Source organism: Paralichthys olivaceus, chromosome 20 (genome assembly GCF_024713975.1).
Source record: "Paralichthys olivaceus isolate ysfri-2021 chromosome 20, ASM2471397v2, whole genome shotgun sequence".
Classification (NCBI taxonomy): Eukaryota; Metazoa; Chordata; class Actinopteri; order Pleuronectiformes; family Paralichthyidae; genus Paralichthys; species Paralichthys olivaceus.
The window spans coordinates 18,376,626-18,401,420 of record NC_091112.1 but is presented as its reverse complement, the minus strand read 5'-3'; the positions used below and the strand labels follow the sequence as shown (position 1 = coordinate 18,401,420).

The 24,795-nt window shown below is 41.8% G+C and overlaps 1 protein-coding gene across 1 annotated transcript; it reads right to left on the bottom strand.

The window, feature by feature from the left end:
• Positions 1 to 7,514: 7,514 nt before the first annotated feature.
• On the bottom strand, positions 7,515 to 16,159 carry nr1d2b (nuclear receptor subfamily 1, group D, member 2b). The gene is made up of 8 exons (XM_020090873.2): positions 15,701 to 16,159; positions 13,467 to 13,694; positions 12,486 to 12,574; positions 11,792 to 11,936; positions 10,579 to 11,285; positions 9,947 to 10,132; positions 9,608 to 9,818; positions 7,515 to 9,163 (listed from the first exon to the last, which is right to left on the bottom strand). Exons 1-8 carry the CDS (start codon positions 15,717 to 15,719, stop codon positions 8,967 to 8,969), a joined length of 1,782 nt encoding a protein of 593 aa, XP_019946432.1. The 5' UTR covers positions 15,720 to 16,159; the 3' UTR covers positions 7,515 to 8,966.
• Positions 16,160 to 24,795: the final 8,636 nt, after the last annotated feature.

Here is a 24,795-nt window from a genome sequence, read left to right as displayed (position 1 = left end):
CAGTAGACTTGTACAGACAAGAAGATTACTGTGACCAAGTTCTCTCCCTTCCTGCTTATGGGCAGTGAGTATAAAATGGAGATACACAAGTACTAATGTTTAAAGATTAGACTGCTTTGTGGCTCTAGAACATAAATATCAAGTGTAGAGTTTAACTTTGAGTTAGAGCTTGAAGTTTTATCAAAAGTAAGAGCATGAACTAATCTCCCTGACTGCACACTGTCGAACTCACCAAGTTTAAGAGATAAACTTTAGTTTAACCTCCACTCCAAAGGAGTAAGCCAGGTGCTACAGCAGTGTTCTAAAGTCACAACATTTCATCTTATTGCTTAAGTTTTTTTAAGTCAGCAGAGGCTGAATTCACTAGTTTTACAAATTGTGTCCTTATAGAGTTGCTACAGTTTAATAAACTATTTTCTATGCTCACTAAAATCAGCACCACTTTGTGTGTCTGCCGACCTGATTACCTCTTTCTCTTAACCGGCTCTGCTCCTGTTCACCCTCCGTTGTCGTTGTCTATCTTGATGTCTGCTGTGTGTCGCTGGGTCGGAAGTGTTAGCTGAGCTTTTAGCTGATAACAGCCGCCGGTTTAACGGCATTTTCACACCTGAATGTCCAGACCTTGGTCCAAACCCAACATTCACATTCACATTAGATTTGATCCGGTCAGTTCTGGTTTCACATTGTAATTTAAGAAGCGGATAAAAGACTTTTGTGTGACAGATGTACGTCATGTCGTCATCACCTACATGGGCTGTGACTGCCTATACCTTGACGTTGACGTGTTGTCAGTTAGAAATTTGTAAAACGTCATTGTTGGAGCTGTAGTATATTTATGGTAGTAGTACTAGCATCACCAACTTCAGGTGCAGTACGCCACACTAGGCCAAATGCGCCCAATGAAAGTCCTAGTACTCAATACTGGGAGCCCCTTCCACTTCTTTTTCTTTTTGTATTGTTTGAATTTCATGCAATTGGTGCAAATCATACAAAAGAAAGCTTTCATACTGCAAACAAACTGAACTATTGTTCATTTAACATTGAGACCAACTGTGGTCTGTTGGTCTGGACTGTGGTCTGAGACACCTTTCACACCTGTCAGTTTAGTCTGAAGGTCTGGATTAAACAAGGTATGTGTGAAAGTCTTAGGACAGACTCACAGCAGTACAGCTGTGGACCATAAAACCGAAACAACGGGCTGAAAGGTGCTAAAATGTTCAGTACAGTTGATTGGACACGTGATACTTCCCTGTGGGTTCGACACTGCGTGTGACCCGGTTGTCCTTCGACTCCGTGTTCGAATAAGAATTAATCAAATGCAATTAGTGCAGCTTTAACTCAAATCCAAACAAAGATCAGTGGAAACAGTACGAAACGTACTCTACGTGTACACACAAATGTGATGTGTGTTTTGTACAAACTGAGTACAAACTGAATGAATGGCCCCTTAAACAGTTTAAAATTGCACGAATGTCACATCATTACTTGAATGATCATATTCACAGGGGCTGTTGGTGCATGGAAACATAGTCAACACTGACTGCTGGTTCGTTAAATGTTTACTGATCCTGAGGAGGTGCCAGTACGCTCTTATCGCTCCCACGAATTGTTACTCTTAATGTTACTCAGTTATAAACCTATAACAAGAGTTGCACCATAGAAAAGCTATTTTACAGTACAAAGGAAAAAGGATGTATATTTTCAGACTGCAGATTTTTTTTTTACAGATGTTAGCATAATATGAACATACTGTTTTGCATAGACTTAAAAAAAAAATGGCATCTTGCTCTCAAATCCATGTCCACATCTACAAAAGAATTATGAGCAAGATGATATGAATCATGGAAAAAAAATCAAACACTTAAATTAGTGCAGCATTAGTTCTACGATTAAAAAAAAAATGTCTGTGTCTTGACTTCACTGTCAGTACAAAGCAGCACAGCTCCACACGAACACAGCTGATGACAACTTCTTGGTCAAAGTGTAACCAGCATCAGAAAGAAAAAAAAGTCATCCACCGTCGACACAGATTTCTCTCCTTGTGTGTATTAGTGTCTTCTTGTTCAACTCATCTGTTCAACACGTACAGGAAAACCGTCGCAGAAGGGAGGGATTCAGTGTGTGGAGGCGCAGGAGTGAATCTGTGGACTCAAACCACGAGATGCACAAGGTTCTGTTTCTAATTTGCTGTCTTGCACTCTGCATTTTACTGGAAATGTGGTCCAGTACTGCACTGTCCAGCTGTGGACGTTGCTTCGACATGAGCGGAGGACTTGAAGGTGAAATGAGTTGCTCATGGTTGAGGATGATGCAGCTAATGTGAATTGGCTCTTGAGAATAAAGATGGTTTTGAGAGAACTTGGTTGTGTTTCTGCTTCTCTTGTAATTTCATTTTCGGGGTATTTTCATACTTTGTATTTTGACTGTCATAGTGTTCTTAAATGTAATCTATTTTTTTTTTTTTTTCTAACCAGATTTCTCTTGTCCTATCCTGCACTGAAGTGTTATTGCTCTGCATGACTTTATTTTTCGCTCAGGATGAAAGTAACACCCTGTTTCTCACTGTGCATCGTGTCCATTATGTTACCAGACTTGCTTTTGACGTCGTTTGTCCTTTGACTCATGGCGTGGCTGTGGCTCAGGAGGTAGAGAGGGTCGTCCACTAACCACAAGGTCAGTAGTTTGATCCCCAGGTTCTCCAGTCTGCATTCCGAGGTGTCCTTGAGCAAGACAATGAACACCAAATCGCACCCTCTGGCTGTACCAATAGTGTGTGAATGATGTGTGATAGAAAAAGTGCTTTGATGAATGTGTCTGTAAATGGGTCGATGAGACTGAAAAGAATGAATGACTATAGATTGAAACATTGAGAATTTCAAGGTGCAGTCGAACCAGAGCCATGAACGACCTCCTCTCTGGCGTGGAGAACCAGAACATGAACAGGCAGCAGAAACACACATGAGACAAGCTCAACGTTTACATAAATAGATGAAGGGACAAACACGAGCGGAGAGAGGGACAGGCTGTGTCTGCTGGAGGATGAAGATCCAGATCCAAACCGTCTGGAGCAAGGAATCAACAGCCAGGGAAGAGAGAGAGAGAGGCTGACAGCTTGGACGCTCAGCAAACAAACTGATGCAGTAAGTGTATAGAAATCTCATCTGCAGGACTAAACAGATTCTGTAGGTTTGATAGATTCTTTGAGACTGAGATCGACATGCTGCAGGTAAGTATCAACAATTAACTGAAAGTTAAGATGAAAGATAATAATAATCACTTATAGCTGTACTTCTATGGCTCCTTTCTATTTGAGAGAGAAGGACATATTTAAGGTGACAAGGACAGACCAGGTCATATGCATTTTTAAAAAGATAGGATTTGAATAGTTTTTTTGAATTTCCAGGGGGATGTGGCATTGTGGATCTCTATTGTCAAGACCACACTAAAAGCTCTGTCTCCATAAGGATGCAGTCTGGTGTTGGGGATGGTGAGCAGACTCCGGTCAAAGTATCGCAGATTCCTGGACGGGGTGTAGAGTCGAAGTAGGCCAGATACATACCGCAGAGCAAGGAGCAGGAGTTTGTAGGTGAGCCGGGATTTAACTGGCAGCCACTGGATGGATGAGGGGCTGGGTGATGTGGGGCTTCGTTGGGATGAGGGTTCAGAATAACGCCCTGGTTCCTTCAGAGGATGGGCAGATGGTACAGACTTCCACAGTGAGAGGGACGTCACCTGCCCTCTGGAGGAGGCCGTTGGGAGCCACAGCCAGCAGCTCTGTTTTACTGCTGTTAAGTGGGAGAAGATTGAAGGATTGAATGTCATGGAGGTAAAAAGATTTCTATTTGGATTTAAAGGTTTCGTCACCGTCTGATGGCAGCAGTGAGAGTATTTCAGAAGAAAGGGGCATGGTGGGAAAAGGCCCTGCAGCATGAAGACTTGTGCACGCACGGGATGGAGTTTAAGATGTTTGAAGAACAAATGGATATGAACAGTGAGATCATTTGAAGACTGTTGTTAGGCACAAAAAGGAAAACTACAGAAATCAGGTCTGGATGTAAATCAGCATACTTGAATTTACCATGGACAGACATATTGCTGATCAACAGGTCAGGTCGGATCAAACGTAACACAGAGGTTATTTATTCTCACTCATTGTTCAGAATTACTGAACAAACTGATTCATCTTGATCCCGAGCTGAATACCCAGACTTATGTTTGGACAGAACCTTTATTTTTCTATCTTTCTCATTTTTTAATGACTTCTTGCATGCTATTTGTGAAAGAACACATAAATCGGTGCCTGGAGGAGTTATTCCCTGTAATTCTAAATGATTCTCTGAAATTCTTAATGATGAGTGTGGCCAGTGTTCACACTCTTTCACATTTTGCAGGTTATTGTCTTGCAGATTTAATTTTAATTGGAAAAAACTGCATTTTAATACCACTCTTATACATCTCTTCAATATTCAGAAACTCGGTCAGGTCCACCTGTTAAAAATGAACTGAGGGTTTAGTTTTATAGGCAAAGTCTGAGGGAAAAGATTCTGTGTTCAGATGTGACCAAAACGCTGTCAACACAGACAGGCTCTCTTGTAGCAGTGTCTCTGTGTTCACTAATGTAGCTCCAATATTGATCTTGACTTGAAGGCCATAATTACTCTATTAGCTGAAATATGAGAATGTCAACGTTAGACTTTGATTCTTGCACTAGTGTGTGAGCTGCAGGGAGGGGCGGCGAGCGGACACACAGAGTGGAAGCTGCTTTGTTGCCACCTGCTGATAGATAGTGACACTGCCACAGTCCCACTCATGACGAGCTGTGGCTGCTGACAGCACAACAACCTCTTTGTACATCTGCTTCCAAACCAACTGAGGCTTTGCAGAGCGATGAGCTGAAGATTCAGTCTTTTTTTTCTCCGTATATAAATCACCAGGTAATTATTGTCACTGTCATTATAATTATAATACATTCAACAAAACATAGATACAGACCATGTCAAAGGTTTAGACTTGGTCGAGTAATTACAACAGAACTCACCAGTGTCCTTGTGCAGGTCTGGGATCATGAACATTGTGATCGTGGATGATGAATACAACTAGATGCTTAGATTATATAATATATCTACTTATTGCTGATCCCTTCATCTCTGCCAGAGCTTTTCTTTGGTATAAATTCTTTAGACATTTATCGACCTTTGCATTTATATTAGACACTGTCTTTTAGCATCAATGGTGTAAATATTGTTGTTTTATTGATGTGCTCTGTTAAACATGACATCTATTGCACTTCTGTCCATCCTGGGAGAGGGATCCCTCACATGTGGCTCTCTCTGAGGTCTCTACGTTCTTTTTTCCCTGTTAAAAGGGTTGTTGGTAGTTTTTCCTTCCTCTTGTTGAGAGTTAAGAGCAGAGGATGTCACAGCCTGTTAAAGCCATATGAGACAAATTGTGATATGTGAATATGGGCTATAGAAATTGATTGATTGAATTGTGTGTAATATTATTGTGTCTTGTATCTGTGTGGTTGGAGGGGAATAATGGAAAGGTCATTACTGATAAATGTGTAGGTCCAGGAAACAAGACGTCAGCTTCTATACTCCACAGTCACAGGGATCACTCAGGAGCCAAAACCTGCCAATCAAAAACAGTAACAGAAACATTAACAGTTTCATTACATCTGGCAATAATGGCAAAGCTGATTAGAATTGTGGCTCAGGAGGTAAAAAGGGTTCATCCACTAATCAGAAGGTTGGTGGTCACTGAACCCCAAATTGCCCCTGACTGCTGTGCTGACAGTGCGTGAGTGATAGAGAAAGTGCTGCTCATAGATGCACTGTATGAATTAGTGTGTGGACGGCACAACTGCACTGAAACAGTGTCAAGACTGTATAAACACAGACCATTTAACCAAAGGTCAAAGTCATTGCAACCTCTCAAACGGCTCTAAGTCAAGAATGCACATTGGATAAAACAACAACAACGGTCAGCTTCACTGTGACGTCTCCATGCTGCATGTTGCAGAGATATTGAACATGTTCCATGTTTGGTTGGACACTGAGCTGAGTTGGTGACACTAATAATGAGTGACCCCACTGTACACATCCACTGCAGCAACATCCATATCTGAAGCATGGTCTACTGACACTCTGCACTCCATCAGAATCAGATTTATTGTGATGTGATCACATAAAAGCAGTTTGACTCTGGCAACAGCTGTGTGAACACTATGTTTTCAGGTGGACCTCCTGTCCCACTCCTGTGAATCTCAGGAACGAATTTGGATGAATTGATAACATTGTAGTGGTCAAGGTTCAAATGTCACTGTGACCTCGTTTTTCGCCGGGCCTCTGGAGCAGACAACAGAGGAGCTCAATGTGCGTTCTGGTGTGTATGATACTAAAAGGTCAGCGATGTAGCAGGGAGCGGGGCCATGAAGGGCCTTCAAAGTGATCAGTAAAATCTTAAAATCGATTCTAAAACATACAGGGAGCCAGTGTAAAGATGCTGAGACAGGAGTGATCATGTTTCCTAAATCTGGTCAAAAGCCTGGCAGTTGAGTTTTGGACAAATCAATAGATTTTTAGATATCAGTTCCTTGAACATGCCAGATTTTTTTCCCATCAAGATCCATGAATTATTCCCTGAGAAATAAGTGAAAATGTTAAAAACTGCCTATTTCACAATGTTAAAGAAATTGAAACAGAATCCTGAATCCACCCCCTGATCCACCCCAACATTTAGTGGCTTCCTCCCTGATCCCTACAGCTTCCCTCCACAGAGTTTTGTGGTGATCTGTCCAGAGGTTCTTTACTTACTTTACTCAGGGGGAAAAACATAACCTCATTGCCAAGCTCAGCTTTTTACACATTAGCTTTCCATGTTTTGCATCATAGACTGTTTATAAAGATGGAAGACATGACTGCTCCCCAAAAGTGAAGCCAATGGATCTTGATCGCCCCCTGGTGGCTGACTGAAGTATAGGTCATACACCTCATCTACTCCATGTAAATGGATGGGACATGGACCAAACTAAAAAGTTAAAGTACAAATTAAATAAATTTGTCTCAAAGATGGTTTCTATGATTTATGGTAGTTATCACACCAATGTTCTTTTTTCCAGTGATTTTGGTTTTAATAAGTTACTTGATGCTACAGAAACAGGGTGAAATGTCGTAATTGAAAGCTGAGACTAACTTTAGATTGGTCAAGTGCGTGTGTCAGAAAGGCGTCACTACAGCAGGTCCATCCTGCCATCGCTGCTGCTCAGCCTGTGACTCAGAATTCACAAGATGGCAGCTTTCGTAATGCGATATTTTACCTTCATTTGTGGATAGTAGGAGAAGGTGGAGACATGTCGTGCATCTATATAAACAAATTATTATTTGCACCTTTTAAACTTTAAAATTCTCAAATTAATACATTTTCCATTTAGACCTTAGAGATAATTCCCTTTAACAAGCATGTGATTAACAGATTGTACTCAATTCAGACACAAACCACTCCACAGCATGAAATGCATTTAGAAAATTTATTCATACAGATATATTCATCTATACATTTATGTATGTATGATAGTATGTGTATATATTTATATAGAAATCTATGCATTCTGCAATCCTTTCACAGAGGAGAACAGAGCCACAGTTTAGCAATGTTAACACAAAGACAGAAGCTCTGGATATCCAAGGCCAGACATTCTGAATTCAACATCGGAACGAAAAGATGGCATCACAAAAACTATCTGAACACCAGCAACTCGGATGTCACCTCGACTCAGCTTATTTCTTTACGCTACAATCACTTCAGTGATATTACAGTCATTTTTTTATGTAGAACAGTCCTACCTATTCAGTTTACTATGCTCAACTTAAGTCTTTACAGTTTTTTTTAAATGAAAAAGAAACTAAGTTCATTCAAGCAAGTGGAAGTTGCTGGTGACAGCAAGTGTCAGCAACATTAAGTGCCTGAGGAAACTAAGCATGACCCAGGACAAGTAGGACAGCAGACACTGGAATCTCAGAAATATGTTGTTTTTTTTGTTATGGAAAAAAATATGTAGGAGAAGAGAAAATGTATCTTCAAGAAAGACGCTTTAAGTCCAAACTCTGATTTCAATGGTTCAGTGTTTCCACTGATCTGTGAGTAGAAATCCTGTGTCGCCAAGCAACAGAGCGACAGCAATACATTTGATTTGTCACAATGCCCAAATAATTTAGAAAAATATCCTGCAACTGACAGAAACACAACATAGTACACACACAACTGCATGAGAAAGCTTCAAATGAGACATCGCCTTCTTCTGCTTATCTAAGTCAAATGAAACCTCTGATTTCTCTGAGGACCAAAGTGTAAAGCTGAGTCGTTTACGCAGCTCCACGTCCACATTCCTCTAATTGTCGTCTGCTTTTTTTTTAAGAGGATGCCACTGAGACAGTTATTCAGCACCCGGGGGTGTTTTTTTTTTTTTTTTTTAGGTTTATATTTTCCACCAATCACATGAGCACAGCACCTATTCAAATTCATGTGTTCCATTGAATACATGTACACAAGTTTCTCAACTCCTCACAATACAGCTCAAATCAAAAAGCAGTCACATATTGCACTATGAATGCAAAAAATACCATTCTACACTATACAGAAAAGTGCTTCTAACGTTTGTACGGTCGCAAACGCACAGTATGCTACACACAAACACAGGAAACATGTACATCAATCAGTGTGTCTGTATGTATGCATTACCATCACACAGGCAGTTACGCCCTACAGTACAGTACAATAACATTTCATGGTCCTCCTCCCCCTTTTAATGTCATGTTTGGGCTATAGTTCAGTCTACAGACAGAGGGAGGTGCAGGTGTGGTTTTCTGGGAAGTGTAGTGGAGCGGGTGGTCTCCGGCCGGCGGTCTCCAAGTTTACCTCGCAGGCCGGACAGAGGGAGGAGTGGGCATCAAGTATTCAAGGAAACTTCAGGAATGGACCTTGAAGGCCAGCAGCTGCTCAGAGTGCATATTGTTGAGCGAGCGCAGGTCGGGCAGTTTGAGCAGCAGCTTGGTGAAGATGGCCGACTCGTTGGGGTGGTTCCTGGTGATGAGGCTCCGCAGGGCACGGATCAGCGTCTCCTGCAGCGCCTCCACAGAGTTCACGTTCTCGATGCCGGAGCGATCTGGAGGGATGAGCGACACAAAGGTCAGGGTAAGGCTGGTGAACGGTATTCAAGTCCAGAGGACGAGAAACTAGGGGTCACACTGATCCACTCAACTTTATTTGCAAAATATATTTCATACACATATAAATATCAATAAACATCAGTGATAAAGTTACAGTTTTTATCTTTGAATTAATTAGTAGAGCAAACAGAGAAATAAGTGAATGTGTAAAAAACAGTACCATTCTGTGATTGTGGAGGGAATTTGCATTATCAACTAACATTTGATGTATGAATTTTGTTGGTTTATGTTTTCAGAGGCTATGGCACTCCAAGGTGGTGGGGGTAGGGGATAAGGGAATGGGCGGTATGTATTTATGGTTTTTCTGCTAAAAAGAACCATTGTGTGACTTTGCACTGTCAAAGGAAATGGACGAGTAACAAGAAAGTCATGAAACCTACGTGCAGAGACCAGAACCACTGCAGTGAAGAGGCTCATTTCCTCCTCACTGAGGCCCAGGTTGGTGAGCTTCTCGCTGAAGTCAAACATGGAGTTGAGGAGGTCGCTGGAGCCCATGGCCCTCAGAGTGTCCACGCTGTACTTCTTCCCACCCAGAAAGGTTATAGTGCGGTCCTTCACGTCAAAGAGAGAAGCAAAACGGACCACGAGCACCTGCGAGAACACGTACCCGGCCTTTAGTTCATCCCATTTTTTGTGAAAGCACTTTATAACATTGCTAAGAAAAGTGCTATATAGATTGAGTTTATTATTCTTATCATTATTATTAAAACATGGCGTACCTCAAAAGTGCCGGCCTTCAGCAGGCTGACCTGGTCATGCTGGGACAGATCTCTGAAGCCTGGGATCTTCTTGGCAAACTCCACCACTTCCCTGACGGCTGGGGTGAAGCTGTGGGCGAACTCCTCCCACACCTCATGGCCAGATTTCTGTGGGTCCACGTGAGGAGAAGTGTTCATCGGACAAACCTGAGGACAGGACAGAGGAAAACAACATGTTCTTTAGCTGAAGCAAACATAAAATATAGTTTATAAAATATAAAATTCAGTCTAATTTTTTTAAATTACTGCATTTGTTTTGGTCAGTTAAATGTATAACTTAAATAATCCAGGACATTGGGGTTAATTACTGACCCCACAAATAAACCACTGGTTTAGAAATACAAATAAAGCTCTATTTAAAATGTTGTATAATAAATAGTGGTGTGTGATGGGGTCTCTCTTGTAGTGACAACCGCTCTGAGAACTGTCACCCAACCATTAAACCTCCTCTGTCATTTATTCTATTACAGGTTTTCATTTGTGTGACTCGCAATTCAGTTTTCATCAAATACCTTTATTTAGCGTATTTGCTTTGTGTTAAAATGTGCGATATTTGTAACACAAAGCCCCCCTCTCTCTTCTCTGTTTCTCACCAGATGCATCCGTCGGCCTTCTCTCCACTGGAGCCCACTGTGGGCCACGTTGGCGGGGTCCTCTGCAGCTGGAGCTCTGAAGGCTCCGTGTGTGTAGGCCGGACAGTGGCTGGCAGTGCTTCTGGACAGTCTGAAGGGGCAGTGGTTGGTGCTGTCCTCTGGACCCTGGTGGCCCACGCTGGAGGAGGGGTCCTGCGCTGCCATGGTGGCCATATTGTTGTGGTGGTTCCAGGCATCCTGCTGCTCTTCTTTCCAGCAGTTAGCTGCGTTTTGATCAGAGCCGCTCTCCAGGGGGTCAGTGGTGGCCGGGGCCTCAGCCATTAGGTTACTCTGCTCCTGGTTGTACATGAAGGTCTCCTGGTGGGCCCTGGTCACCGAGCCGATCACCTCCTCCTCTCCGCTGTCAGACGCACTTAGTGAGGCTGAGATGGGGCTGGTGTCCATCGCCACGGCGGGCTCGGGGTCCGAGCTGGAGTCTGACGGGCTGGAGCACAGCGAGGAAGATTGAGAGCGGGAGGGGGCGGGGTCGGCAGCCTCTGAGGTAGGTTCTATGGCACTGGCTGGCAGCGGCTTGGTGATAGGTAGCGTCTGGCTGCTGTGCAGCTGGTTCTGCAGCTGACTGTTGTTCATCATGTTGTTCATGGCACTCTGCATCTCCAGCAGCATGCGCTGTTTCTCCCGCTTCGGGATTCGGCCAAAACGCACAGCTAAACAGTGGGGAGAGGAATTTATCAGAGATGTTTCCACTTTGAAAGTGCTGTTGACAGTAATGATCAATTTAATTTAATTCATAACATAACAACGATTAGATACACTTAAGTAAAGGGATACTCCCAAATCAATCAAGGTGAACTTTGGTAAATGTAGAGTAAACAGAATGATTTTGGATTAGATTGTCTTTTTCTGACTGGATGAATCTTTATTTAATGTCCCAATACAGCGGTAGTGTTTTATAAATACACCATTATTAAAACTTAAAAATCCTTTATAAAACCATCCAATTATTAAATCATCCAATAAACTCAGCCAATTGGCTAAATGTTCTGACATCAAGACAATTTTCAAGAGTTTAAAAACATGTTTAATATTATTGATTTTAAAATGTATTTATTAATAAGGATATTTATTTTATAATTAAATTTCAACAACTTCAATATCCTTTCATTTTACAGTTCTAAAAGAGGCTGGGGCAGTGATGGCAGCAGATACTCACAGTCTCTGGACATCCCCACCATCAGGCATTTCTTAAAGCGGCACTGCTGGCAGCGGTTCCTGTTGATCCTCATGATGGGGCAGCTCTCATTCTTAAGGCACTTCTTGTATTGGATGTTCTGCTGGATGCTCCTCCTGAAGAAGCCCTGTGCGTACAAAGAAAACAGTGTCATGGCCGAGGCTCGGGCCACAATGAATGTATTCAAGCATATGCGAGGGTCTGTTATGTCCGGAGGGCTGTAAATGCCATCATCAGAAGATGTAAACACGTGGCTATGTGCCATGGGAAAATAAGAAATATGGAGTGGAGCGAAGTTGAATTCATATTTGATGAATACTACCTACACACTATTAACAATTGATTCAATGTGTCTAAAGCATGAATATGTGTGTGTGTGTGTCTTTCCTATGAGGCGTTCTGTGGTGTGTGTGTCACTGTGCACTGCTCCCCACACTTAACTAGGCCATGCAGCAACATGAAGTATGTGGGGGGCGGCTGATGGATAGAGTGTACTAGTTTCAGAGTTTCTGGTGGTAGCTGTGCAGATGGCTGAGCCTGCAGTGACCCACTTCAACTCCAGTCCCCAAAGTCACATTGTAGTGTTGCAGTGAAAAAGACTGATTCAGTGTGTGTGTGTGCGCGCGCTGCATGTTCGCCGTGTGTGTGTGGTGCTGATTCGCAGATCTGTCTTTACCTTGCAGCCCTCACAGGCATGGACGCCGTAGTGGAAACCAGACGCCACATCACCACAGACCTTACACAGCAGCACCAGGCCATTGATTTCTGATTGATACAAAAACCCATTCTTACAGATCATCTGTTGATTTGAGCAGCATGCAAAAGTTACATTCTTCAGTTCACAAAATCAATTTAACTGTATTTCATAGGCAGTTTTTTTGTGTGAATTCATCATATTTATATCACAGCTGACATTTAAGACAAATGTTGTGAGGCCACAAGTGCAACACACCAGAGTGAAATATATGATTTACCTCATGAAAATGTGATTCTTTTTGCATGTGCTATTATTGTAAGGTAAAAATATAACTGCATTTAGACTGAAATTAATTAGTAAAATAATCATTGTATTATTGAGAGAAAAAAATGATTGTCAGTGTGAAAGAGAAAATGCGCCTTTGTGTTGAGAGAACTCATTTTGAGCACCTTTAATTGAATAGATTCAATTCAACAATAATAAGTACAAAACACAATCAATTACAAGTTATTAAGAAAAATTTGATGGGTATGTGGCTGCGTTATAGAAGTTGAGGGCTAATGAGATCATAACATTGATTCACAGGAACTTAGAACAGAGCACAGTGAGCCAAGAAACTAAACTGGTTTGAGATCTGGTTGTGGTGTCAACCTCTATTGTCATTGTGAACTGAAATGACCTGAAACCAGGAACATGTCATCAATGTTGGTTTGTTAAGAAAATGATAAACTGTGTAATTCATATGGAATTTTCAGTTTTAATTACACCATTTTACCATTTTTAAGCTGTAAAATATTTTCCACCTCAAGCATTAGTTTGTACTAAAAATATTTTCCCTAAAACTAACATCTTCACATAAAAGCAATTGTTTGATCAGTAATGAAAAAGGCATTTTCAATGCAGTTAGCTTCTGACTATTATGTACACACACACACACATATAAAAAAATTGTTGTCTTACTTGTTATACCACATTTTACAGAGGAGGTGCGTCCGGTCTTTTGAGTCCCTGGATTGTTTTGGCCACCGGCAGAGAGTGTGGGGTCAGCCGGCTGACCCAGCTGGCGGCAGCCTGGTGAGGAGCCATGTGGCGGGGAGGACGACTGGTAGCTGCCGTTGGAAGAGTCGCTGTGGCAGGACTCTGGGCTGGAGGCAGAGCTGGATGAGCTGATGTAGGCTATTACGCCTCCTGGTGTAAAATGGCAGGGAAGAAAAAAAAAAAGGGCCATGACAACAGGGACTGCAGCAGCTGTTCAGCTCTGTACAGAGATCTGAGCTGGAAAAGACAAGTGACGTGTCTATTTTTTTTCTTTAAAAGATTAGGTTTGTCATAGTGTAATGTGTTCTTAACACAGACACACCACAGCACATTCCATGTATGTGGAAAACTACTCGGCAATAAACCTGATTCTGAGATTATATACACACACACACACACACCCACACACACACACACACACACAATGCATCTAATTCCTCTGTGTCAGACAGCTTTAATAATGTCAATACTCACTAGTGCAGAAAACATGGTGCGCTCCTAAAAATAAATTCACCAGTACAGTTACAGTAAAATCTAAAACAACCATGACTAAATGTTTCTGGAAACTGCTGAGTACTTTTCACCATTGTGTTAACACCAGCCTTATCCATTATTGTCAAATACTCCATAGTGTATCAACTGTGGATTGATCTGCACCTTAAATATTTGTAATAATCTCCTAAAAACCCAGCTGTTTTCAGAATGCTCGACGTCTTCAACAGAAATAGAAACCATTGCACCATTGCACCATTATCCGTTAATTTCACTTAAACATTTATTTTAAGTTATAAGACGCTACAATATTTATTTTCCAGTTTAATCTTCAAACGCTGTGCTCAGAGTGGTGGCTCTTACTGTTAATACTAACCCCCTGCTGATTTATTTCCTTTAAATGAAATGTAACTCTACCACTGGCACAAAATGCATCTTTTTTTTTTTTTACAGTGGAACCAACAAGCTTAACATTCAGAGGGCAGATCATAATACCAGGACAGCTTTCCCAGCCAGTAGGAGGAGGCCCCCCCCCCCTGCTCAACACAGCCTGACCTGATGTCTTCCCCTGCCATTCTCAGTGATTAGGTAACAGCCATTACATAATGTCAGCCTCACCGGGGTGTGTGTAGTAGGTAGTCCAGCCCCGGCCTTGCAGCTAGTCACAGACAAGGCCTCCATCACAGATCAAGCGGAAAAAAAAAAAAATCTAAATGGGTCGATTTTTCTTCATCTGACATGTGTACTCATGTAACAGATGCATGTCACATCTAGGCAGCCCACGCTCATGATTGATTTTTATGATTTCATAACAGATATTAACCATTAACACCAATCATAATGGGAACTGAGAGCATTCACTAAAGGGGTATGTTTGTTATATAATGTGACATTAAGGGGGAAACATAGTTCAGTTTCTGACCCAGTTAAAAGACCAGTTCAGTCAAATCACTGCTTTAACCATTTAACTGAAGGATAAACATTTTAACTGACATTAAATAAACCTACAGACAGCATCCTTTTCTGTATATACTTATATATGACTTATTCTATTTCGATTTGCTGTAAAGCTTATTTAATTGTAATTACAGTATATAGTTAATTGCAGCTATCATTTTGGTTATTCGTGCTTCTATGTATCTATATTTCCACACTTGTATTTCTCTTGATTGGATTTAAATGTAAATGTACGCGAGTATATGTGGATCTGCATATGCAGTAGAACTTTAAACACGCCCCCACGTGGAGTGCGCCTGTTGTTTCCCGGGGAGAACTGGGTCACCGCGATCTGCTGCAAGAAGCTTCACGTGTATCCAAGGCCGGACCCCACGCGTCCCACGCGCGTCTCGCTGCGAGGAATTATGCAACCCCTGCGTCACGGCGCCGCCCGGGCCAATCGGCGGCGACGCACGGGGAGCGTAAACACAGACGCACATGGCTAGCCTGACGGGTCCATGTGAGGAGAGACGACTGCAGCGCTGCCACTGACAACTACCGAGGCGATCACGTCCACTGACACCGTTAACCCACTTAAACACACGACACGACAAACGAAAACCACGGAGCTAAAAGTCGTCCCTATGCTAGCAGCGCTAACTTGGATTGGTTTCGCTGAGCTAAGACCAGGAAGTGACATTAGCCGACTGTTATTTACAAACACTCACCAGCTTTGGTCGACTCCATGTCCTGTGCGAGTGTTCGGGGGTTTTCCTCCTCCTCTGCTACCTCGGTGCACAAGCCGTGTTTCTGTCGAGTGCTCAGCAACTGGAGAGTCGCTGAATGAGCCCCGGGGAAAGTGGCTGTGACGAGCTACAACATTGAAAATGAACGTGGCTGAAGGAGCCGATGAAGACGGGTCGCAGCTTCCGTCGGCTGTCCCGTCGGTGTCTCGGCAGAAAGGAAAAAAAAACAAACCCGGAAAAGCTGCGACAACAACACAAAATAAATCTTGCGAATCGAAGTGAAGTTTTTTTTCGGACAGTGAACACGAAGTCGGTTGTCTTCCTCGGGTTTCACTGAGACTCGGTTACGTGGAGGACGCGCTGCTCTCCGTTCACAGACGACGTGCTGAGGGCGCCGCTCCGCTGGGTATGGAGGACGGCTCTGTCTGCGGCAGCGCCACTGTGGAACCATGTGACCCAGTTCGTCGGCTCCGCCCCTCCCCACAGCCCTGCACTGGTGTCAATGTAACCCACTGACATACTTCCACCAGGGAGAGTCACCGACACACACACACACACACCGAGACACACACACACCGATCCACACACACCGAGACACACAACGAGAGCGGTAGAGGTAGAGCGGTCGTCCTCCAACCAGAATCTGCATGCATCTGCCCAAGGACACTTTGCATCTGCAGGCCAAAGTGTCCTAGGTCAAGATGCTGAACCCCAAACTGCCCAATAGAACAACAAAACGTGCTAGCATGTATGTATGAATGTGTGTGTGAATGGGTGAATGGGAAACTGTGGTGTAAAGCGTTTTGAGTGGTCACCAAGACTAGAGAAGCGCAATATAAATACAACCATTTACACGCCAAGAGCCGAGCAGACACACCTTACCTGCCGCACGCTGGTGTGAAATCTGGTTGTGTTCTTTTTATGATTAAAGGACAAAGATAGCTGGGCAGGCACCCACAAGCAAAAGCCTGCTCTCATACCCTTTTCTCACGATGGTTGTAATTATTGTCATTTTGTTGATTGGTTACACTCGACACTTACTGCACTCCTCCCTGCAGTCTCAGCGTTTTTCCGTTGTTGAAAGGTTTTGTTTGGTTGTTTCTTTGCTCCCTATGGTCGAGGGTTGAAGACAGAGGGTGTCACACCTTGTACAGATTGTTAAGCCCTATAAGGAAAATTGTGATTTGTGAATATGGGCATACAAATAGAATTTGATTGACCGTCATCCTCTCAGTATCAGCTCCATTAAAAGTAATATCTAACTTTACTTTGTCTATGTTGAGTTATGCACTGACATTATTCCAAATGTTTCCAGCAAACATATTCAACCTTAATCCATTTTATTGAATTATACATCTCTTAGATTGTGGATGTTTTCTACCATATTTAACTGGCTGAAGGATTTTAGTCATTGGGTGTAAAGCCACAGTTGAGCTCCACCTAATAACATCGGGACAACACTGCTTTATTCACCTTTCATTAATTGTAATGGATTTAATAGTAAGTGGACTGTATTTATATTGCATTCATTACATTTAGAGTAGAGTTACATTTATTTATTCACAGGTTGGTGGAAATCCAAATTTGATTGTGTATATTTTTTATCATAATATGAGGAAAAAGGTAATGAACAGGCTTCTCCAAACACAAGCACAATGTTTCCTCTCATTCATAGACACTGTTTTTTCTCACAAATATCTCAAATATTGTTATTTATTTTCATGTCTACTGCATTCCTGTCCATTTTAGGAGAGGGGTCCTTCACTTTTTCCCATCGTTACATTTTTATTTTTTTCAAGTTTGTCCTCACCCTAGGGTTAAATGGAAAGTCCACCCAAAAATGAAAATTCCCTCATTGTCTACTCGCCACTATACCAATGGATGGGTGGGTGAAGTATTTGAGTCCATACAAAATACTTTTGGAGGTCCTCCTCTCCTCCAGGTTAACGTGTGGAGGGCAGTAAATGATGTATACGAATGGAAGATGGCGTCTTGGCCCAGGTATCAGCTGTCAATATTGGAAGCCCCAAAATACTGGCCATTGCCCTGAGAGGCTAATCAATTTGCAAACTTTAGCTTTTGGGCTCTGAGATTGCTTATGACTCTACTACTCTCAAATCATTGTGTGCCTGAGTTTGCCAAAGAGCACCTTGACACAGGCTGATGGAGCTGTGGTTGACTTGTTCTGGAAGAACACACAGCACTATGTATGGTTTGAACAGTGAACAGCATGCCAACATGAAAACATCATCTAAATGGTGACGTATGATGGAGCGAGCATTATGATTTGGAGCTTTGCTGCCTCCGGATCAGGACAGCTTGACATCCCTGAGGGAACAATTAGTTCTCAAATTCATGAGACTAAACAAAATAAACAAATCTATACAAAGGTTTTAAACAAAGAAAATCCACGTGTTGGAGTGGCCAAGTTCGAGCTTCCCCTTTAACTCAGATAGTCTGAGACCCTGTTCAGAACTGGTATTAGCATCCGTCCTCAGAGATCCAATCACACGTGGACAGTACTAAGTTTGCCTGTTCACACCTGCTATTAAAATGTGTCCTGAATGTGTCTCCTGTTGAGAGGGAATCTCACTTCCTTGCTCTTATTGCAATTAATCACGACTGTCATTTGTGTTCGCAAAGACATGATGTTGTAGAGAAAAGTGCTGCACATAGATGCACTGTATAAATGTTTGTGTGAATGTAAAACTGTACTGTAAAGCCCACTGAGTGGTCATCAGGACGAGAAAAGTGTTATATAAATGCAGACCATTTACTGTTCTTACCCAATCTGACTTTAGACTAGGTGTGTCTGATTAAAGGTTAGTGTGTCAGAAAGCGGGCGAACAGGGTCAGGAGCAGACTGAATGAATGTGTGCAGCTATGAAGAAAGATTTTATCAATCGAAGATAAGTATCAGTCATTATGCCAATGAATCCTTGTATGGTTACAGAGAAGAGTAGAAATATGTTGGAACTGAAGCAGGTCAGAGGGCGTCGGCGGAGTCCTTCATATGTGGCCCTGGATGCATTTTCCTTGACAAAGTGAAAAGAATGTGGCCACATCCAGACCAACTCTGAATGCAGTCTGAGCGATTGGATCTCAGGACACGTTGGGGTGTGTTCAGACCTGTACTTGGCGCTGAGCGCTTGTTATCACATCACTCTGAACTGAAGCTGCTCCACAGGAAGAATGATCAGAAATTCCTTCTGGATGTTGTGCAGGTCCGACCTGCAGCTACTGGAGGAGCGGGTTTTTAGGAACCAGTATTTTAGGAAAGCTGCACCCAAACAAGTAGATAGTAAACACAGGGGAAACTGCTTTTAGTGATCATGTTTGTCCCGGGCCAAATTCATTACTCTCAACTAAATGCTTTATAATTCAGTGTAGTTTCACTTGGTGTTCAGACCACACTGTGTTCTCTGCAGCCTTGGGAAAAAGTCTGATTTGCTCATGAAACAATGTAAACAGTTTTCTTTTCTCTTTGTAAAGTGTAACCAGTTTGTCAAAACATAACATGGTGTTTGTTCCCAGAGGAACACATGAAGCCTGTGGACTATTGTTTATCATTTTATCATTTCTAAATTTGAAGCACAGCACATTAAAGTGCACTAGAGAGAAGATTAATAACCTGAAGCTGTCTCAGCAGTAATCACTCACACACACAACTGAAGCACTTCCATGAAGGTTCAAGTCTTTATACTCAAAATCAGCCCCCCACGTTTGTGTGGAAAAATAAGATGCATCGTGAAGCGATCATGGTGCCATCATAAAGGGTATACAAGGCCCTTAAATCAACAGCATTGTGACAATGGCAACTTTCTGCCCCTACTGTTGATGTGTGTATTGCATCTTGCAGAGGCATGGTGTGAACTTCTCAGGATGTGGGACCAAACATATACGCAGGATAGCTGAGAGAGCCACGATGCATATGTGTAGTTAAAAGCAATTATATCTCCGGCCTTAGTGTCATTTTAATCACGGCTCCTGAACAGGAAATTTAGTCAATCCAGGTGTTATATTGAAAGCTATGCCTGTGCAGGGCTGATATGAACAGTTTTGGGGATGGAAACCAAAAACAATGAGCTGAAAAAGGCTAAAAGCTCTGTAGAGCTATGTAGAACTGTAAAGTGTCAGTGCATCTGTCAATGTTTCAATAGCTAATATCATTAGATGCATGTAAACACAGCAGTACTAGACAGTGGATATTGATATACAGCAATTAGTGGATCTGGTTCTAAGTTAATGTCGTGAGGCTTTTAAGACGTTCCCTCCCACACCAAATTCTTTCTGGGTTAACATGACACAAAAATGATTCCCTCCTCTCCAAAATTGCACCAGGCATTTCCCAAAGAACTCAATCCCAGCTAATGTTTCCTGGCCACAATGAAACCTTTCAGGAGTAAGCCATCCCTCACGTGAACATCCCGTTCTCCACTTTCCTTCTTATGGATCTTTTGCAGAGCAGGTCAGGAGCTGCTGCTGCCCCTCAAACGAATGCGTGGTCACACAATAGACAGGGAGTAACGTGAGAGATGACCGTTGTTTCCACTCCACCCTTCCATGTTCTCAGTTGACCCTTTCTCTCTGTGGCTCAGGAAAATGCTGTTTTTAGGCAAGCGCTGGTTGCATGATGTCACCATGACCCAGTTAATGTATTCATTCATGTATTCAACAGCAGTTAAAGTAACATAAGACACTTGACACTTAAGTGACTCTACAGATATATAGAAATGTTCAAAACAATATTTATATCAATTTGTTCTTAACTTGGTGTGATTACAGTTGCTTCAGAAAGTTTTCAGACTCCTTCCCTTTTTGTATACTTTGGTGTATTATACTTTTAATTTGAAATTGATACAATAAAAAAGTTTTACATGTCACTACCTTTAGCAACCCATGATGACAAAAATGAAATCTCTCATGTGAAGAGGTGAGAGGCTTTTCTGTGGCACGCCAAGACCCTGATTGGAATCCATCTTTGGCAAATTTAATTAAATTAAATGGACATATAAGTTCAGAAGATTTTCTCGACTATTGCTGCATGTCAGTTCAAAACCCGGCCATTAAGTCCAGGGAACTCGATGTAGACCTGTGATCAAAATGGTTGTCAGATCTGAACAAAGGTATGAATCCATTTCTAAAGATTGGAGTGTTCCCAGGAACACAGTGACCTTAATAATTGTGAAATGGAAGAAGTTTGAACTCTATCTAGAGTTGGTGCATAAAATGCAGAACTAAGCAAGACGGGCCTTGGTCAGGCAGACTGAGAATCCAACGGTCAGACGAACTATCCGACCGCTGCAGCTCACCCAGAATGCAGCAGCTCAACTGGTCTTTAACTTACCTAAATTCACTCACACCACTTCGCTCCTCCACTCCTTTCACTGGTTGCCAGTGGCTGCCCGCATCTGTTTCAAAACACTAGTACTTGCGTACAGTGAATGGATCGGGTCCAGTCTACATCCAGGAAATGGTCAAACCATAAACCCCAGCCCATCCACTCCGCTCTGCATCTGCCAATCAGCTTGCTGCTCCCTTACTGCGAGCTAACTACTCAACAAAATCACGACTGTTTGCTGTCCTGGCTCCTAAATGGTGGAACGAGCTCCCCACTGACACCAGGACAGCACAAAGTCTTCATAGTCTTCATATCTTTCACTGCAGACTAAAGACACATCTCTTCAGACTGCACCTTGGTGAAGATGAGAAATGCTGTATATTTTGTTGTACTTATATGGCACTTCTATTGTACTTTGTATTTTGGCTTTTTTGAAGCAACATTACTTGATTCTTTTAGTTCTGGGTTTGTTCCTTCATGGTTGATGCACTTATTATGTCACTGGATAAAAGCATCAGCTAAATGCAATGTAATGTAATGAACTGAGTTCCTCCCAGGATGTCCGCTGAACCACGTACTGCTCATATTTAGAAAACTCATAGATAAGGAACACCAAATCTGAAATTGCTCCATTGGATCTGCCTGATCAGATCAGACATGGTTGTACAGGACATCCTCTAAGTGAAAATGTGTCTTCTTCAGTGGTGTATGTCTTCCTAGCTGGAGACTCCCGTCATGTGCAGTGAGATGAATGGAGGGATGGTCACAGGCATGCTGGTGGGTTAGTGACCACCGTAGGTGTGACTTCAAAAGAATGAAAGTGTGGCCTCACGCTTTTAACCTTTGAGAGCACCGAACAGACAAAGCAGTGGATGAAATGAACTGTAATGCACTCAGGTAGATTCTGATTAAAATTGTTCATTATTACTAGAAGTGGTAGTAATATGGGATTTGATCTGATCTCTGTTTCAAGAGTACCTGTCAGACCTAATGCAGGGAAAATAGCTATACTTGGAAAGATAAGGCTGGTCATAATCTGGATTTATCTTAATGTCAGCATATCCAAAGGCCAGCAGTGAACAGATCCTTTCAAAAAGTGTAGGCCTTTTACACAGAGGACATTTTTAAAAGTCACATTAGGGAAAGCAGAAATGTGACAGGAGGATGGGTTGTATTACTAGTGTCAGTTTCAGATGCTCCCTGGAACTCTCACTGGAGCTGGAATGACCTGAACTTTGAATTCAAACTTCAGGCTGTTGGTTTTTCCTTGTGGTCGGGCTAAGAGAATGAAAGAGGTGCTGGATAAATAACATAGATTTCTCTTTCATTATTTTATTATTTATTTTCAATATAAAGTTTTATTTTCATTTATTTATTATATAAAGTGCATTGAGATAATGTATATTTTGATTTGGCGCTATACAAATAAATTGAAACTTGAAAATGAATTGAAACATTAATGATGTTGAAAAGATCAAATGGCTGAATGACTATCTGATTCAACCTTAAGCACAGGGACCTATAACATCTACCATCCAATTACTTCATGAATAAATAATTCAATTGGGACAAACACACATGGATTTTATGACGACTGAAGCTGCCACAGGTTATGTTTCATGTTTGGAAGGGGAGGGTGAGGTGAGGGGTGTTCAGCTGCAACATGAGACATTACATTTAGCTGTAAACATCGCATAGTAACAATGACTTCAGTTTGCAAAAAAGGCGAAATTTTTTCCCTTTTTCATTTTCTTTCACAGTATTATGTTTTTATTTTGTAGCTCTGTTGTATGTCACATGTGACATTAGTGTCTCTTTATATCACAGTAAAAACTGTAGTAGACGGGCATGTTGCTTTGTGACGGAGATGCTTTATGCAAAAAAAGAAGGGGTCAGGAGTTGTTGATTGTTATCTTTGTAACTTAGGAACTTTTACAGGTACAAAAGGTTGGATCCTATTTATACACAGAAAAGACTTCAACCCTCCAGTAGCTTATCTTGAAGGTTTTTATTCTGTACGTAGGATTTGCTGACAATAGAAATCTATCTGCCTTGTCCTCATGTCACCTTTTCCGTACTGAACGGTCACCTTGCTTTTGAATGTAGTGCTCTGCTCGAATCGCTCATGGTGCGGGTAAGATCTGTCATTATAAGTAAGATAAGTCACGACAGTGTGATAGAGTAGATGGAGGTTGAAGAGAAAGGTCTCGGTGCCGTGCATGTGTTGATGCTATCATACATCATGTTGTCGCAGACTGCCTTTGTAACACCCTAAAAAATGAGTGGAGGTTTACAAGTAGGTCAGTAGTTCCAAAGAACAAAAGGACCCAGATTGGGTTTCTTTAAGTGGCAGGGGAATGAGCCAGTTGACGAGCAACCGGTGAAAGTAAACATGGTCTTTGGTGCCATATGTCCCTGACAATGATTTCATATAAACAACATGAGGATTTCATGTAAGGAATATCACAGATGACACATCACTATAATTTTAAATGGTTAGAAGTAACACAGTGAGACAGGTCACAGACAGCAGGGTAGATTGTCCTGGTTGTGCTTTTTTTTTTTCATTTAAATTTGAGACATGAGATCTCAGTTGAGTCTTGCGGGGCAGTCTCCAATTACACTGTAAGATTTCCTCAAAATGTTGAGTTAATGTGTAGTGTACAGAGGGGGTGCTAATAATCACTTGTAAGTCATAACAGAATTAAATTATATCATATTTTTATTACAAGCCTCTATTTGATTATTCATTTCATGCTCTAGTGAATTCTACTGCCATCTTGGACATTGTACCCTGTGCATTCTTGAAACTGGAAACCTCATGAGTTGAGTGCCTATTTGGGATACTATCCAAATTTCCATCTGGCCCAGATGATAGGTGAAGACAAGGAACCTTCCAGACCCCAATAAAGAGGTTTTCTGTCACAGCCATGTGCAAACCAATTTAGGATCTGTAGATTCTGTCTAGGAATCTGTCTAGATTCTTATCCATCAAATTCACAAATAGCAACTTGTCTCTTAGGGCTTAACAAGCTGCAACATACTTTGACATCAGCCTGACAAGAGTAAGAAAACAACCAAACATTACCTCACTAAAATATTAAGTAAACCTCACAGAGCCACAAGTGAGGATCCCTCATGTCAATGCTTCACTGAATATTAAGGTTACATTTAAAGGAAGGTTTGAGGTCATATTATAGTTAAACATGGCCACCTTGTGACCCTCCACTGGACTTCCACATCCATGGTCCCACTAAAGTTGAACCTGGGTGTTGCTTATTCAGTAACTTTATATAATGTCTACATACTGATATATGTTAAGGTCGACATGCTACCACAGATGCAGCAGGACAGTGTTAAAAGGTTCAGTGTGTAAGATTACAGTGAAAGGGATCTTTTAGCACAAATTGAATATTAAATATTCCTCATGTTTTCAATAGTGTTTCATCAAAATAGTTGTTTTTTAACCCTAGAAAATTTATATTTAAATACTTTATATTTACATCAAGGGGACCCTCTCTACAGAGGCCGCCATGTTTTTTACATTAGTCCAGACTGGACAAACTTAACACTTTTGAGTTTTTATGACAACTGAAGCTACCACAGGTTCTTTTTCATGTTTGGAAGGAGAGGGTGAGGTGAGGGGTGTTCAGCTGCAACATGTAACGTCCCCAATAGATGTCACTAAATTCTACACAGCTGATATTTTAACATCTGAATGAAACACAAGACAGGA

Coding starts and splice junctions, on each gene's coding strand:
- nr1d2b (XM_020090873.2), bottom strand. Junction 11,286..11,791: donor GGTGGGGATGTCCAGAGACT/GTGAGTATCTGC, acceptor CCCACTGTTTAG/CTGTGCGTTTTGGCCGAATC. Junction 10,133..10,578: donor AAGGCCGACGGATGCATCTG/GTGAGAAACAGA, acceptor TCCTGTCCTCAG/GTTTGTCCGATGAACACTTC.